The 14977-nt window shown below is 46.0% G+C and overlaps 1 protein-coding gene across 12 annotated transcripts in view; it reads left to right on the forward strand.

The window, feature by feature from the left end:
* The window catches only part of setd5 (SET domain containing 5), a 28865-nt gene extending 22771 nt beyond the window's left edge, over window positions 1-6094 (forward strand). For all 12 annotated transcript variants that reach the window (XM_019269182.2, XM_027275958.1, XM_019269181.2 and 9 more), the window contains 4 exons: window positions 1651-1934; window positions 2034-2155; window positions 2902-2990; window positions 3365-6094. In XM_019269182.2, coding sequence (XP_019124727.2) covers window positions 1651-1934; window positions 2034-2155; window positions 2902-2990; window positions 3365-3937 — 1068 coding nt within the window. In that variant the 3' untranslated portion in view covers window positions 3938-6094. The remainder of the gene's footprint in view (window positions 1-1650; window positions 1935-2033; window positions 2156-2901; window positions 2991-3364) is intronic.
* Window positions 6095-14977: the final 8883 nt, after the last annotated feature.

A 14977-nucleotide genomic window follows, 5' to 3' on the forward strand; every position in this document is an offset into this window, starting at 1 on the left:
GAGTCCTCCTTAATTGTCCATTATTAACATTCTCACTCGCCAAGAAGGTGAACATGAATTTATGGCCCAGTCAAAATAAAAGATATATTTTTCAATAAATGTCAACATGTGTATAGAATCACATACTGGATTATATTCAGATTGATCTTATTTAGCTTGAAGTGTCAGAATTCGGTGAGTTGACTCATCTAGACTTAAAGAACAAAAGCCAATAGATAAACTCTGTTTTGAATTTTATTTTAAGGATCATCACTGAAGATGGATCCAATAGCTGAGCACACACAAGCAATCACATGATCAGACACGTTGTAAATAAGCCATTAGACGAGACAGATGAAAGTGAGAGTAAAACTGAAAGTGAGTACACCCGAAGTGTCATTGCACAGGAACACAAACAACTGGCACTTTGGATGATCATTTATGTTCTCTTTAAAGTCCATTTGATGAACCCATCAATAGAAGTGATGGCCACAGCTACTAAAAGATAACTCAGGTTGTAATTAACAGCTGTTTTGACACTGGAACCGGTTGATCAAAAACTATACGAGTATACCAAACAAAGTGTGTGGTGGCCAGTCCTATGATGTGTGTATATATACTCTCTATATACACCCATAAAGTTGGAATAAAATATTTTGACCTCATCTCATGAAATGATTGTGACAGTGTGATTTATTCTAGATCTAAACTTTAGTGATCAATCTCCAAACATATCATCGTGAAAATGAAACCACAATTAACCTGATGTAAATAAACAGGAATAAAAAGAGGAACGTGTCTGAACACAAAATGATTCCAACTTTATGGGCGACAGTGGAACTCTGAGCTGCCTGTCTGTTAGGACCCTCATAATAATGTGTCCAGTGAAGATGACAAAGATATTTGGTGCTTGGTGGTCATTTCAGAGCCGGACTCATAGCCCTCGTGATACGGCTGCGTCCTGCAGTCATATGTAATATTCCACGATTGCAAACATTGAGTCAAGAGCCGTCCATGTCAGTATCTGACTGTGTGCTCATCACCCTGCTCCCCTGCCTCTTTCATATACCCCCCCTTCTTTTCCCACAAGCCTTTTCTGTGTCATGACGACATTACGCTGGGATGAGTGCTCTCATTCTCATTGTTATTAGTGGAGGTGTGTGTATATGTCGTGTGTGTGCGTGCGCTTAAACCTTCCGTGGACGCTGATACGAGTGTTTGTGTAGCCGTTGTTGTTTCAACGTGGTTGCATCATTGCGTGGTGCATTCAAAGTTGCCTGCTCTTTTCGTCAAAGCTTTCGATGCTGTATGTTACTAACAGAACACACACACTGAGCTCCAGTATGCTGAGCCTTTATATATGTGTGTTCATGGAATGGAACAAAAACCGTGTCGTTTTCATGTCAAAGGCAGTTTCCGTGGTGATGAAGGTATGTGTTTGTGTTTTCTCTGTCACATTGAATAGCTGTAAACTGTTTCCAGGTGAGTCCTCTCTGGTGTGGTGCATGCAGTCTGCCATCACTCAGTTTTGGTGAATGATGTGATTCAGTCGGCGGCCCAGCATCAGTGTGAATGAAATGAAGTTGGATGTTTAAACATGCACCTCACACTTGCAGATCAGACCTTAACGGCAGCTGTTTAATAGCTTTTCTGCCCCCTCTGCTGCTTCAGGTGTCTTTGCTGGAGTACCGCAAGAGGAAGCAGTGCAGCAGTCGTGACTCGGAGCCGGTCGGGAGCAGCTCGTCCCTGGGCAGCACCCCCACCCGGCCTAGCTCCCATTACATCCAGGACTCCCATCATCCCCAATCCCATCAGCAGATGCAGCCCCCGGCCTCCCCACACAGCTCCTTCTCTTCCTCAGCGCACACCTCCATCCCACAGATAGAGGAGGTCAGTCCTCCAGACCACCAGGGCTCCTCTTTGCAGTCCAGACGCCAGGACAGCAGCAACCAGTGGTGAGCAGTCCAGAATGATGGCGTCTGTCAGTACATGTCATGTTAGTTTAGATAGTAGAGCTGACTGACGGATAACCTTTTGCATTTGTATTTGTTTAGGATGGTCCCCACTACTGTTGAACGTCGAAGGGAAGGTCAGGGGTTTCTGGAGCGAGTGCTGAGAAGCCACAAGCCGGAGCGGGCTTACAAGAGGAGTGATGGCTCTACGGAGAAGGAATCTGGTAAGAAGAAACTCTGAGAATTCCTCATAACTGGATTAACAGTTACCATGACCCAAAAACTGTTTAGAGTACCTGCCTGGCCTTACAGTCAGCTGAGAGGACTGCTCTGTTTCTGAATGATGCCTTCAGAAAGTCCTCTTTACAAATAGATGGTGTTTTGTTTGAAGGGTTTGTACATGGAGAACGGAACACTGTACAATGGTTCAACCAGACTGACAACTGAAAGAGACAAAGAACCTCTGTTCAACAGTCAGAAGAAACTGGACTCAGCATCAACATGTGTGCAGATGGAAACAGGAACAGGTTCCTGTTTAACAATGTCTACAACAAGCTGAATTAACAGACGCGTTGCGTATTAAAGATATTCTTCAAACAGAAACATAAAATTAGTTCAGCGGTAGCACTGCTGGCATTAGACCACTGAACATACTGAACATACATATTCACAGTTTAACCCTGTTCTGTCACAGCACTGAGCAGACTGCAGAGTCCAAAGAAAAACTGCTTCCTAAAAAAATACTCAATCCAGTAAATGGAAAATTTGAATCATTTCTTTTATTCTTTTGTGGCCAAAACAGTTTCAAAAGTAATCAAACATTTGGTGTGTGAATGATCCTGTGTGTGTTAAAATGGTCACATCAGTGTAACAGGTGATCCCAAACTGCACATCAACTATACACTATACTATAAGTTCACGTAGTGCACTGTCACACTCCACTGACGGTAACACGTGTTGTGTTTTTCAGATGCAGATCGATACGAGATGCAGGCAGCGTCCATGCCTTCTCCCATCAACAGTCCACACAGATACAGTCCCTCTGTGTACTCCCACCAGGTACACACCATCTCTGTCATCTGTTCTGCAGACAGCAGCGTGTGCACGCTGTGACTTTAATACACAAGCTGTCCTGTTCAGTGTTCATGCAGTCATCATATGTTCATTGCCTTTTCACTTGGATTTGACAGTTGCCCACATTGATGACAAACAACTATGATACTATATTTAGTATGTTGAGGAAGAGTCCTCTACGGCAGCTAGAAAAAAACAGATCAGAAGAAAAGTTCAACGCCATTTGACATTTACACTGAGATCAAAGTTCATAAACTGTTTTTAAAAAAGTTGGAAAAAATTTGAAAACCTTTCAGTTGATTTGTGCTGTGAAGGAAATTATTCCATTAAGTGTGTGTGTCTTTCACTTGTGTGCTCAGTCAACAGAAAACCACCGGCAGACCGACAGCCCCTCGTTCATCCAGCAGACCTCCAACTCTCCATTCCGGGGTTCCTACAGTCCCTCATCAAGCCAGAGCTTCTACCCACGCATCTCCTCCTCTCACCCGGGAATGACCCAGGACCACCCTCCATCCTCCTATCCAAGTCACACCCCCACCCCCACCTCCTCCTCAGACTCCAGGCTGCCAGCAGGCTCGCTACACCAGCACAGTGGCAGCAGTAACGTGGACGGAGGCCACGCCTACGGCAACAGCCACTTAAAAGCGAGCCTTTTGAACAGCAGTGGCCTGGTGGGGACTCACGCCCAGGGACCCAGGCCCCACGGGCAGACTAAATTAGACTCGGGCGCCCAGGCCTCCAGAGGGAGTCAGCAGCAGGCGTCTCGCAGCCTGAAGTCGGGCAGCCCGGGCCAGACGGCGCTGCAGACCGGCTCCAGGCTGCTGTCGGCCTCAGGACCGACACACTACCCACAGCGAGGGACGAGCCTCAGTCAGTTCCAGCACTCCCCCCTCCAGGGACCCGGAGTAAGGACACAGTCAGGAAGCTTTTAGGACCTTGTTCAAGAGTATGTGTGTGAGTGAGTAAGTGTGTGTGTGTGTGTGTGTGTGTGTGTGTGTGTGTGTGTGAGTGAGAGAGAGTGAGCTGCGTACCTCCTCAACCCCGAAAGCTGCGATGAAATGGGGCTCAGGGAGTTTGGGGAGGGGAAATGTACAGACCTAAGAGGAGCAAGGACTTCTTCACGGATTTCTCCTTTCTTATTTTCTTGTCTTTTCTTTCTTTATTTTCAGAAGAAAAAAAAACAAATGACCACATTCTGCACAAAGCTGATCACTGACTTTGGACATCGTTACGGAATCAGTGGAAAAAGCGATTTGGATGACACATTCTGAAAAAAAAATCACATGTAACTTGAAATTGTCCCCAGTGTTTCCTCATGTGCCGGACTGTGCAAACAGGCTCTCTAATGTGGGAAAGTTTAAACTTCCACACAAATGTCTGTACAAAGTTCTAAAAAGCCGTACCAGTCGTCATGGTACCCGGGTTGGATAAATGCTGAGATGAATATGTAACTGAAAGCAAGAGTTGTTTTATTTTTCAAATTTTTTGTTTTGGTCGACGTTACTTTTTTTTCTTGATTTGGCAAGTGGCCGAGTCTGTGCTGCAGTAAAGTGTTTGATTGGGAAAGAGGGGGTGGGGGTGACATGTTAATCATCCGTTCTAAAGATGCGTTAGAGAGGCGCGGGGAGGGGGCTTCTCCCTGGACAAAATCATTCCATGTGATTACCAGCTTCCGTGTTCTCTCAGTAAACATGAAAACAGCCCTTCTTTTCTTGGAGCGTCTCCGTCTGTTCGATGTTCTGTTGTTTCCGGTTCTTCCGTTCTCTCATCCCCACTGGACTGTTTTGGTTTCACATTAGAACTACTTCACTGTAGACTTCTGATATTGTACTTGAGACATACAGGTCTTATGATTCATGGTGCTGCATTCTTGTTTTTTTTTTTTTTTTTTTTTTTTTTTTTTTTTTTTTTTTTGTTTGTTTTTTTTTTTCAAATAAATTTGAAATCCAGTTATGTCCCCCACATATGGCTGCATTCATCTCGTCATTCTATCAGTTGGAATCCATTTTATTTTCTCCAAATTCATACTAGTCATATATTCTAGTGACGGGATGCAGGAACAAAACAACAGGCGATTAATCCAACGTCATTTGTAAGCTAACGTGTTGGGTTTGACTGTTTTTATCCTGCAGGAATTTCTTTAAATATATATATATATATATATATATGTGTGTATTTTTATTTTTCGACCAATCCTTGCATTCCGTGTGACACCGAGGAAAACTGGGGAAGGGATCTCTGAGGGAGCGTTTGGATTGTTTCTAAAAAATTAAAAAAAAAAAGGTTTTTTTCTAAAAGAAAAAAAAGCTGCTATGTTCTCCTGTGAGAGCTGCTTCCCTTTCCACAGAATGCTGTATTTTTATTTCTCCTTTATTTTTTTTCCCTCACAAACTGACTTGTAAAGAAAGAGACGGTTCTCCTGACCGCAACAGTGGGACCTCAAACCGACGTTAAGCTGACAGCTAGGCGGCAGCGCGAGTCGCCCTCTCCTCCCTCTGAGACTTTTATTTTGGACCGAATGTGGGGACAACAGACTTCAAGGACCGAGGGTCTGGTCAATGAGACTCTGGACCGGGCCCCACCCACCACCACTACACCCCAACCCCCCGCCCCCAAGTCCACCAACACACACAGAAGGGTACTCATGTTACATGAATGTTTGACAAATTGAAAAAAAAAAAAAAGTTGTGACCCAAAATTAACCAGCACCTTAAAGATGAAAGAAATACAACCTAAAAGACACAATAGGACAGTATGTATGATTATGTGTACTTGTATAGAAAGAAATGTGATATAGACTTGTATGGAGAAAATATAGTACACTGAATTTATCGCATGATATTTGTTTTTAGGGTCTGAGTGACCAACTCTGTCAGATGGTTGGAAGCTGATATTGGGTCTGTTCCTGGGATTCCTCCAAAAAACCAGACGCTGCATTCTCTTTTTGTTTTGTAAAGATCATTCTGTTGGTTTGGTTTTATTTTTACACAGATCATAGTAGTAACTATTTCAATTGTTCCCCTCCAAAAAGTTTAAGAAGCAAGAGATGTAATGCATTTTGATAATAAAATAATCATGATGGTAATGTATTTTAAGAAATACCATTGTGATGTGTCATTCGAGGGAGTCACTTGATTGTTGTGCACACGTCACAGTGGTCTGAGTGGAGGAGACGATTGTGTTTTATCTGAAGAGGTTCATTCACGTTTCATGGCTCTGCTTTCTGGGCTCTTTATTGGCCCATCACAAAACCTGGCTTCACCCAGCAGGACGGGTTTTTAGGTGCCATTGATGAGCCTCTGATCTCTGCCAGAGAGGTTACCAGGATATATTTAAAACCTGGTGACATTGTAAAGGAGTTAAAGGAAAGTTTATTTGTCAGTAAAAATACACATGAAATAAAAAATACATCAGACAAAAGAAAAACATCACAAGTGTTGAGCTCAGAAATACAGTTTTGTTTTTGGAGACTAAACTAAAAAAACTAGACATTAGAAAAGAAGAAAAATTGTTAAAAACCAATTCTACACAACACGCCTTTAGTCTCTGGATGAAATTTGTCAACACAAGCATGACGAGACATTTAGTGCATCATGTTTGAGACTAGAAGGTCAACTTTATTCAGTCCGTGTGTCTGGATTGATCTGAACGTCTTACGTGTTACCCTGACCTGACACACGACCACATATTAAAACCAACAAACACTGCAAACTGAAACTAAAAGAACTAAAAAACCAAATGAAAACTCTTCACCTGCTTTATTCTTTTCTTCAAAACGTCCAAGAAAAACATCTTCATTACCAACCATTAACGCCTGTACAATCAGTCACTCGTGTTCTCTGACATATCCATGTTTTCATCTTAACGGGTAAAAAAAAAAAAAAAGGTCCAACAAATTCTTTCAGTCTGAATCCTGTTATCAGAACTACATTCAAAGTCCACCTGTGTTTACATAGATCACATAGAACTACATGTCCAATCACTCCAAAGAAATCCTGTTGACAGAGCTAATAGAACAGGAGTACAGGATCATTCCAGACTGAGCTCTCCGTTTCTGTCCTCATGGAGCATCAGTACTGTCTTCATCCACTAGAGGAAAGCATTGAGCTGCAGGTGAATCGTGCAAAGCAGTAGACGTGCTTTGGTTTCTCAGTGAGGAAGACTCATGATAGAAGGACTCATTGTTGGGGTTATTCTCTGTCTTTGTGATGCTGATGTTAGATAAGTGGACAAATATTCATTGATTGTTGCAGCAGCTATAGGTGGCTATAGGTCAAACTTGTTAGTTTGCACATATATCCGTCTGCTGACAGCAGTTTCCGAAGCCACAAACACCTTTTAGTCAGACATGTAAGCCATGTAATCAGTTGTTGTCTTCAGAATCAGCAAAGACCAAATGTTTGCTCACTGTCTGAGCTCTGAAATGCATTTCCAAGACATTTGTCAGCCACCCAAACAGTATGACACACAGCAAACCCCTCAGTGTTGACTATCAAACATAACTCTGTGCCAACATTTCTATGTGTGAGGCCTGTGAACAGTTTGGAACAGCTGCCTCTGAGCAGCAGATTACACTCACAGACCTGAACCAGGTCCAGAGAGCATGTGGAAAAACAAATTTCCGGTGTGAGGTCTTCCCTCTCTGTTTGCTTCCTGCTGCAGGTGGCGGGCACACAGACACTAACTGAAGTGAAGTGAAGTGAGTGAACAGGTATGGTGGTGGGGAGCAGCGCTGGAGGCCACGCTGACGACAGGTTGTCTGAGTGGAGGGAAACGCAGGTAGCAGATGGCTGGTCTGAGGCCTGTCAGCATGTCCAAGTCTTCATTCTCACTGCTCCAGATGGACTTTATGCACTGTCTACCAGCAGAGCCAGAAACCCACAAAGACAGACGGCCGGGTTGTAAAATCAGAGATTATTGGAGGATTTCATGTCTCAAAGTTTCACATTAAAAACTCGCAAACACACAGACACCGAAAACTATATGACAGCTGTCCGAAGACCAAAGACACCCCTGTAAAGACCTCCTGACACCTCCACAAGGATCCCTCAGAGTCTTTATAACCTGAGCTTCCAGAGCTGCAAGACCTGCTCTGGTCCCAGTTTCTTTACGCAAACAATACACACACACTCACACACATTTGCACAATTATGAGGCAGTTTGCAGGTTTACGATGGCTCTAAGGTGCTGCTGGACCTGAACTTCAGTTCTTTCTTCACTTTGTTATAGAAGCTGTGTAAGTCCTTCATAAAACTCAGACTCATAATGTTCAGATACTGTAATAACAATAATTATAAACTGTTTATGTATAGCACAGTTTGTACATTTACATCAAATGATATATTTGTAAATAGAGTTCAGTCTAAACCTGCTCTTTATAAAAAAATGTCATATTTGTTATGTTATGATTTAGTGCTATGAAAATAAAATTGAGAGAAAAAAAAAAGAGTTTAATGCTGCAGTGTCTGATGACCTCAGTGACCTCAGGTGGTGGTCAGGCATTTTAGATGGAGGAGACATCCAGCTAAGTGTGGATCTTCTGCATTTAGTGCATCTGTACGCTGCAATGCTTAGATACTTTTATTTAGTGGTAACTTTTCCAGTGCAGGACTTTTGTTTGCTTTGTTAGATTTTTGAGTCCATTTGGTCTCTTTTAGAGCACCAGTGACTACTATTTTGGTTTTGTCATTTCATTTTAATTAGATAAACACAACCAATCTTAAATATTTTCATTCATTATGCTGAAGAGTTTGCTCTGTTTGCTTCTTTGGGTCGTCCATATAGCTATGAATATTTACACCACATGATTGAGCGGAAGCATATATGATAAAATACAAGTATTGAACCCTGTGGAACACCGTGTGGAATACAGTGGCTAAAACATGCTCATCAATACTAAAAGTGCCATCATAATAAGAATTAGTACAAGCTTTGTCCCTACATTACATCAAGAGTGAGTGTTACTCTTTAATGAAAACACCATCAACTCTATCTCCATGGAGGCGATTTCATTAAATAGTGTGTTGATACATGTTAATAGTTTTGTAGTATTGTAACTCAGCAAATCTTTGACATTAAGTCCAAATGAATCTAATATATAATATATAGTTCATAAGTGTACTTTGAAGAATTAACAATATGTCTTACGGTACTTTATGGACAGATATTTGACTTGCTGACATGTACAAAAACTATTTTGTGTTATTGTTGCTATAATAACATTTGTATGGTGTCTAGTTACGTCAGTGCCTGTGCAGTATATGTAGTACCGGTATACAGAGTATGTAGTCTGTGGATGTGTACAATGCGAGATGTGTGAGTGTGTGAGCTGTCAGTATTACCGGAGGTTTTTTTTTTTAGAAGGAAGTGTGGAAGCCTGAACAGACTGCGTCATACATGAGGACATATTAATTCACAATAGTCTATTTTAGTACTATAGTTTTAGTTCTGTTGTTGTTAAAGTTATGTAAAATGTGTACATATACTTTGCCAAGAACTGCATTGTCTGATTTCAAACACATCCATCGGTGGTGAATCCAAACCTGTGGTCAGACCCTGTCGTCTGACCATTGACCTCCTTGATAATTGATGTGTGCAGTCCCACCTGGCTCCCTTGTCGCTCACCTGAAGGGTCACATGGACTCTCTGAGACACAGCTCTTCTTTGAGTCGTGAAGACAGGCAGACAGAGAGATGACAAATGGAAGGCAGAGAGGACCGCGAGGCACATCACTAAGGATCTTTGTTATTATCCCCAAATCCAGCCGGCAGTCTGGACATGCTCCTCCACAACAAAGAAAGCGCCAATCTCTCCTGGCGTATCGTGCGGCCTGCCACCCCCCCGGCCATCTTTTAGCTGCTCTGTCATGGCTATAAATAGGGCATCTAGCGTGGGCTAACCGACTCAGGGGTGGAGAGATGTGTGCGGTGTGCCAGGAGATGTTTCCATGAGCTTTGGGTTACATGTTAATGTGTTTTGCTTCCACTGATTGGACACACAGAGACACACAGTGGCTCTTTAAAGCAGGAGGTTTTTTATTATTATTTATTTCTCTTTATGTCCTCTGTATGATGATTTGAGCTTAAAAAACACTTAATGTAATGGGAAGTCCCTGGATAGGACATGAAAACTACACTGCTCAAAAAAATGAGGAACACTTTTTAATCAGAGTATAGCATCAAGTCAGTTTAGCTTCTGGGATATTAATCTGGGCAGGTAAGTAGCTGGGGTTGTTAATCATTTTCATCTGTTTTGGTGTTAATGAAATTAACAACAGGTACACTAGAGGGGCAACAATGAGACGACCCCGAAACAGAAATGGTTTTACAGGTGGAGGCTGCTGACATTTTTTGCCTGCTCATCTTCTTCTGACCAATTTCTCATTAGTTTTGCATTTGGCTGTCAGGCCGGACTCAAAGCAGGACTCAGGTGCAGAAGTGTCAGTGAGCTTATTTATTGGAGTAACAAAAACCCTCGACAGAGTGAGGCTATGGCAGGCTATGAAAACAGGCCTAAACTAGGGAAAACTAAAATCAATCCAAAGGAGGAAAAAACTCTAAACTGCTTTATGAAAAGGTTATCAAAATCAAAATCACTCACGAAGAAGAAAAACAACCGGCTGCAAAACATTAACTGAAAGCGCTCCAAGGGAGACTGAAAAACACAACAACACTAAACACTAAGAAACAAAAGGCTAGACTAAGAATTTACAACAAAAAAATCACTCAATCGAGGAGAAAAACAAAAGCAAAAAACGCTATGACTATGGTAAGGCAAGGAAAAAGGCTTTGGCGATCGATCCGAGGACGAAACACTCTGGCACAAGACAAAGGGAGGCGCAGACAAGATATACAGAGTAATGGGAAACAGGTGGAAACAATTAGGGTGGGGAAGACAATCAGACCGGTGACACATGAGGAAGGGCAAGTGACCTGAAACGAGAGGACAGGTAAATATCAAAATAAAACAGGAAATGACGAGACAGAACAAAAACCCAACTTGACCTCACCGCGGTGTGACATTGGCTAGGGTCAGTGTCACTACTGGTTGCATGGTGCAGTACCTGGACCCTACAGAGGTTGCACAGGTAGTCCAACTCCTCCAGGGTGCGACATCAATATGGGCCATTGCCAGAAGGTTTGCTGTGTCTCCCAGCACAGTCTCAAGAGCATGGAGGAGATTCCAGGAAACAGGCAGTTACTCTAGGAGAGCTGGACAGGGCCGTAGACGGTCCTTAACCCATCAGCAGGACCAGTATCTGCTCCTTTGTGCAAGAGGAACAGGATGAGCACTGCCAGAGCCCTACAAAAGACCTCCAGGAGGCCACAGGTGTGAATGTCTCTGACCAAACAATCAGAAACAGACGTTTTGAGGGTGGCCTGAGGGCCCGACTTCCTGTACTGGACCCTGTGCTCACTGCCCGACACCATAGAGCTCGACTGGCATTTACCACAGATCACCACAATTGGTCTGCAACTGGCGCCCTGTGATTTCACAGATGAGAGCAGGTTCAACCCGAGCACATGTGATGGACGTGAACGGGTCTGGAGACGCCGTGGAGAACGTTATGCTGCCTACAACATCATTCAGCATGACCTGTTTGGTGGTGGGTCAGTGATGGTCTGGGGAGGCATATCCCTGGAAGGACACACAGACCTCTGCAGGTTAGACAACGCCACCCTGACTGCTATTAGGTATCAGAATGAAATCCTTGGACCCATTGTCAGACCCTACGCTGGTGCAGTGGGTCCTGGGTTCCTCCTGGTGCACGACTATGCCCAGCCTCATGTGGCGAGAGTATGCAGGCAGTTCCTGGAGGATAATGGAATTGATACCATTGACTGGCCCTTATGCTCGACTGACCTAAATCCAATACGACACCTCTTGGCCATTAGATCCCCCAGGACACCATCCATTGTCTCATTAGGAGACATTAGGAGACATACAAACACATGAAGGCCATACAAACTATCCATCCATCCATCCATCCATCCATCCATCTTCTCCCGCTTATCCGTTAGTCGGGTCGCGGGGGCAGCAGCTTCAGCAGGGCAGCCCAGACTTCCCTCTCCCCAGCCACTTCTGCTAGCTCTCCCAGGGGGACCCCAAGGCGTTCACAAGGCCAGCCGAGAGACATAGTCCATCCAGCGTGTCCTGGGTCATCCCCAGGGCAGCCTCCCGGAGGGACGTGCCCGGAACATCTCACCAGGGAGACGTCCAGGAGGCATCCTCATGAGATGCCCGAGCCACCTTAACTGGTTCCTCTTGATGCGGAGGAGCAGCGGTTCTACTCTGAGTTTCTCATGGATGGCCGAGGTTCTCACCCTATCTCTAAGGGAGAGCCCAGCCACCCTGCGAAGGAAGCTCATTTCGGCCGCTTGTATTCGCAATCTTATTCTTTCGGTCACTACCCAAAGCTTGTGACCATAGGTGAGGGTAGGAACGTAGATCGACTGGTAAATTCGAGAGCTTCGCCTTTCGGCTCAGCTCCTTCTTCACGACGGATCGGTGCAGAGTCCGCATCACTGCAGAAGCTGCACCGATCCGCCAGTCGATCTCCTGTTCCATCCTTCTCTCACTCGTGAACAAGACCCCGAGATACTTGAACTACTCCACTTGAGGCAGGATCTCATCCCCGACCCGGAGGCTGCACTCCACCCTTTTCCGGCTGAGCACCATGGTCTCGGATTTGGAGGTGCTGATTCTCATCCCAGCCGCTTCACACTCGGCTGCGAACCGTTCCAGAGAGAGCTGAAGGTCACGTTCCGATGAAGCCAACAGGACTAGATCATCTGCAAAAAGCAGCAACCCAATCCTGAGGCCACCGAATCGCAGCCCCTCGACGCCCTGGCTGCGCCTAGAAATTCTGTCCATAAAGGTTATGAACAGAACCGGTGACAAAGGGCAGCCTTGGCCACTGGAAACAAGTCTGACTTACTTCCGGCAATGCGGACCAAGCTCTGGCACCGAGAGTATAGGGACCAGATAGCCCGTATTAATGGGTCCGGAACCCCATACTCCCGGAGCACCCCCCACAGGACTCCCCGAGGGACACGGTCGAAAGCCTTCTCCAGGTCCACAAAGCACATGTAGACTGGTTGGGCAAACTCCCATGCACCCTCCAGGACCGCGTTAAGGGTATAGAGCTGGTCCACAGTTCCACAACCAGGACGAAAACCACATTGCTCCTCCTGGATCCGAGGTCCGACAATCTTGCGGACCCTCCTCTCCAGGACCCCCGAAAAAACCTTCCCGGGGAGGCTGAGGAGTGTGATCCCCCTATAGTTGGAGCACATCCTCCAGTCCCCCTTTTTGAAGAGGGGAACCACCACCCCGGTCTGCCAATCCAGGGGCACTGCCCCCGATGTCCACACGATGTTGCAGAGACGTGTCAACCAAGACAGCCCCACAACATCCAGGGCCTTAAGGAACTCCGGGCGGACCTCATCCACCCCTGGGGCCTTGCCACCAAGGAGCTTTTTGAATACCCCGGCGATCTCAGCCCCAGAGATTGGCGAGACCGCCACGGGGTCCCCTGACTCTGCCTCCTCAAGGGAAGACGTGCTGGTGGGATTGAGGAGGTCTTCGAAGTATTCCCTCCACCGACCCAAAACGTCCCCAGTCGAGGTCAGCAGCACCACGTCCCCACTGAACACAGTGTTGACAGTGCACTGCTTCCCCTGCCTGAGCCGCCGGATGGTGGTCCAGAACCTCCTCGAAGCCGTTCGAAAGTCGTTCTCCATGACCTCACCGAACTCCTCCCATGCCCGAGTTTTTGCCTCCGCAACCACCGAGGCCGCATTCCGCTTGGCACGCCGATACCCGCCAGCTGCTTCAGGACTCCCGTGGCCAAAAAGATTCTGTAGGTCTCCTTCTTCAGCTTGACGGCATCCCTCACCGCCCGTGTCCACCAGCGGGTTCGGGGGCCGCCGCCACGACAGGCACCGACCACCTTACGGCCACAGCTCCGGTCAGCCGCCTCGACAATGGAGGAACGGAACAAGGTCCACTCGGACTCAAGTTCCCCGCCTCCCCCGGGACGTGAGAGAAGCTCTCCCGGAGGTGGGAGTTGAAACTCTTTCTGACAGGAGATTCAGCCAGACTTTCCCAGCAAACCCGCACAGAACGTTTGGGCCTGCCAGGTCTGACCGCCATCCTCCCCCACCATCGGAGCCAACTCACCACCAGGTGGTGATCAGTTGACAGCTCCGCCCCTCTCTTCACCCGAGTGTCCAAAACATGTGGCCGCAAATCCGACGATACGACCACAAAGTCGATCATCGAACTGCGACCGAGGGTGTCCTGGTGCCAAGTGCACATATGGACACCCTTGTGCTTGAACATGGTGTTTGTTATGGACAATCCATGACGAGCACAGAAGTCCAATAACAGAACACCGCTCGGGTTTAGATCAGGGGGGCCGTTCCTCCTAATCACGCCCCTCCAGGTCTCACTGTCACTGCCCACGTGAGCATTGAAGTCCCCCAGGAGGACGAGGGAGTCCCCAGAGGGGGCGCTCTCCAGCACTCCCTCCAAAGACTCCAGAAAGGGTGGGTACTCTGCGCTGCCATTCGGTGCATACGCACAGACGACAGTCAGGACCCCTCCCCCCACCCGAAGGCGAAGGGAGGCTACCCTCTTGTCCACCGGGGTGAACCCCAACGTACAGGCGCTGAGATAGCTCCTGGGATCATTGGAACACGCAAACCCCTCCACCGCGGTAAGGTGGCAGCTCCAGGAGGGATGTGTTTTCAAAGTGTTCCTTTGAGTTTTTTGACCAGTGTACTTCCAGTGTGTGTGTTGAGAACATACAGTATATTTTGTATGCTGAATAGTGGATTGAGCAGCACAGCTGATTACAGCTACAGGAACAGCTGGCTGATTTGATAAAACAGTGATTTGATTGATATCTCAGTCCAGCTCATGTCAGCGTGTTTTACAGGTTCAAAAACAGAGATAAAAAGTTTTAGTTC

This window comes from Larimichthys crocea, unplaced genomic scaffold (assembly GCF_000972845.2).
Source record: "Larimichthys crocea isolate SSNF unplaced genomic scaffold, L_crocea_2.0 scaffold269, whole genome shotgun sequence".
In the NCBI taxonomy this organism is placed as follows: Eukaryota; Metazoa; Chordata; class Actinopteri; family Sciaenidae; genus Larimichthys; species Larimichthys crocea.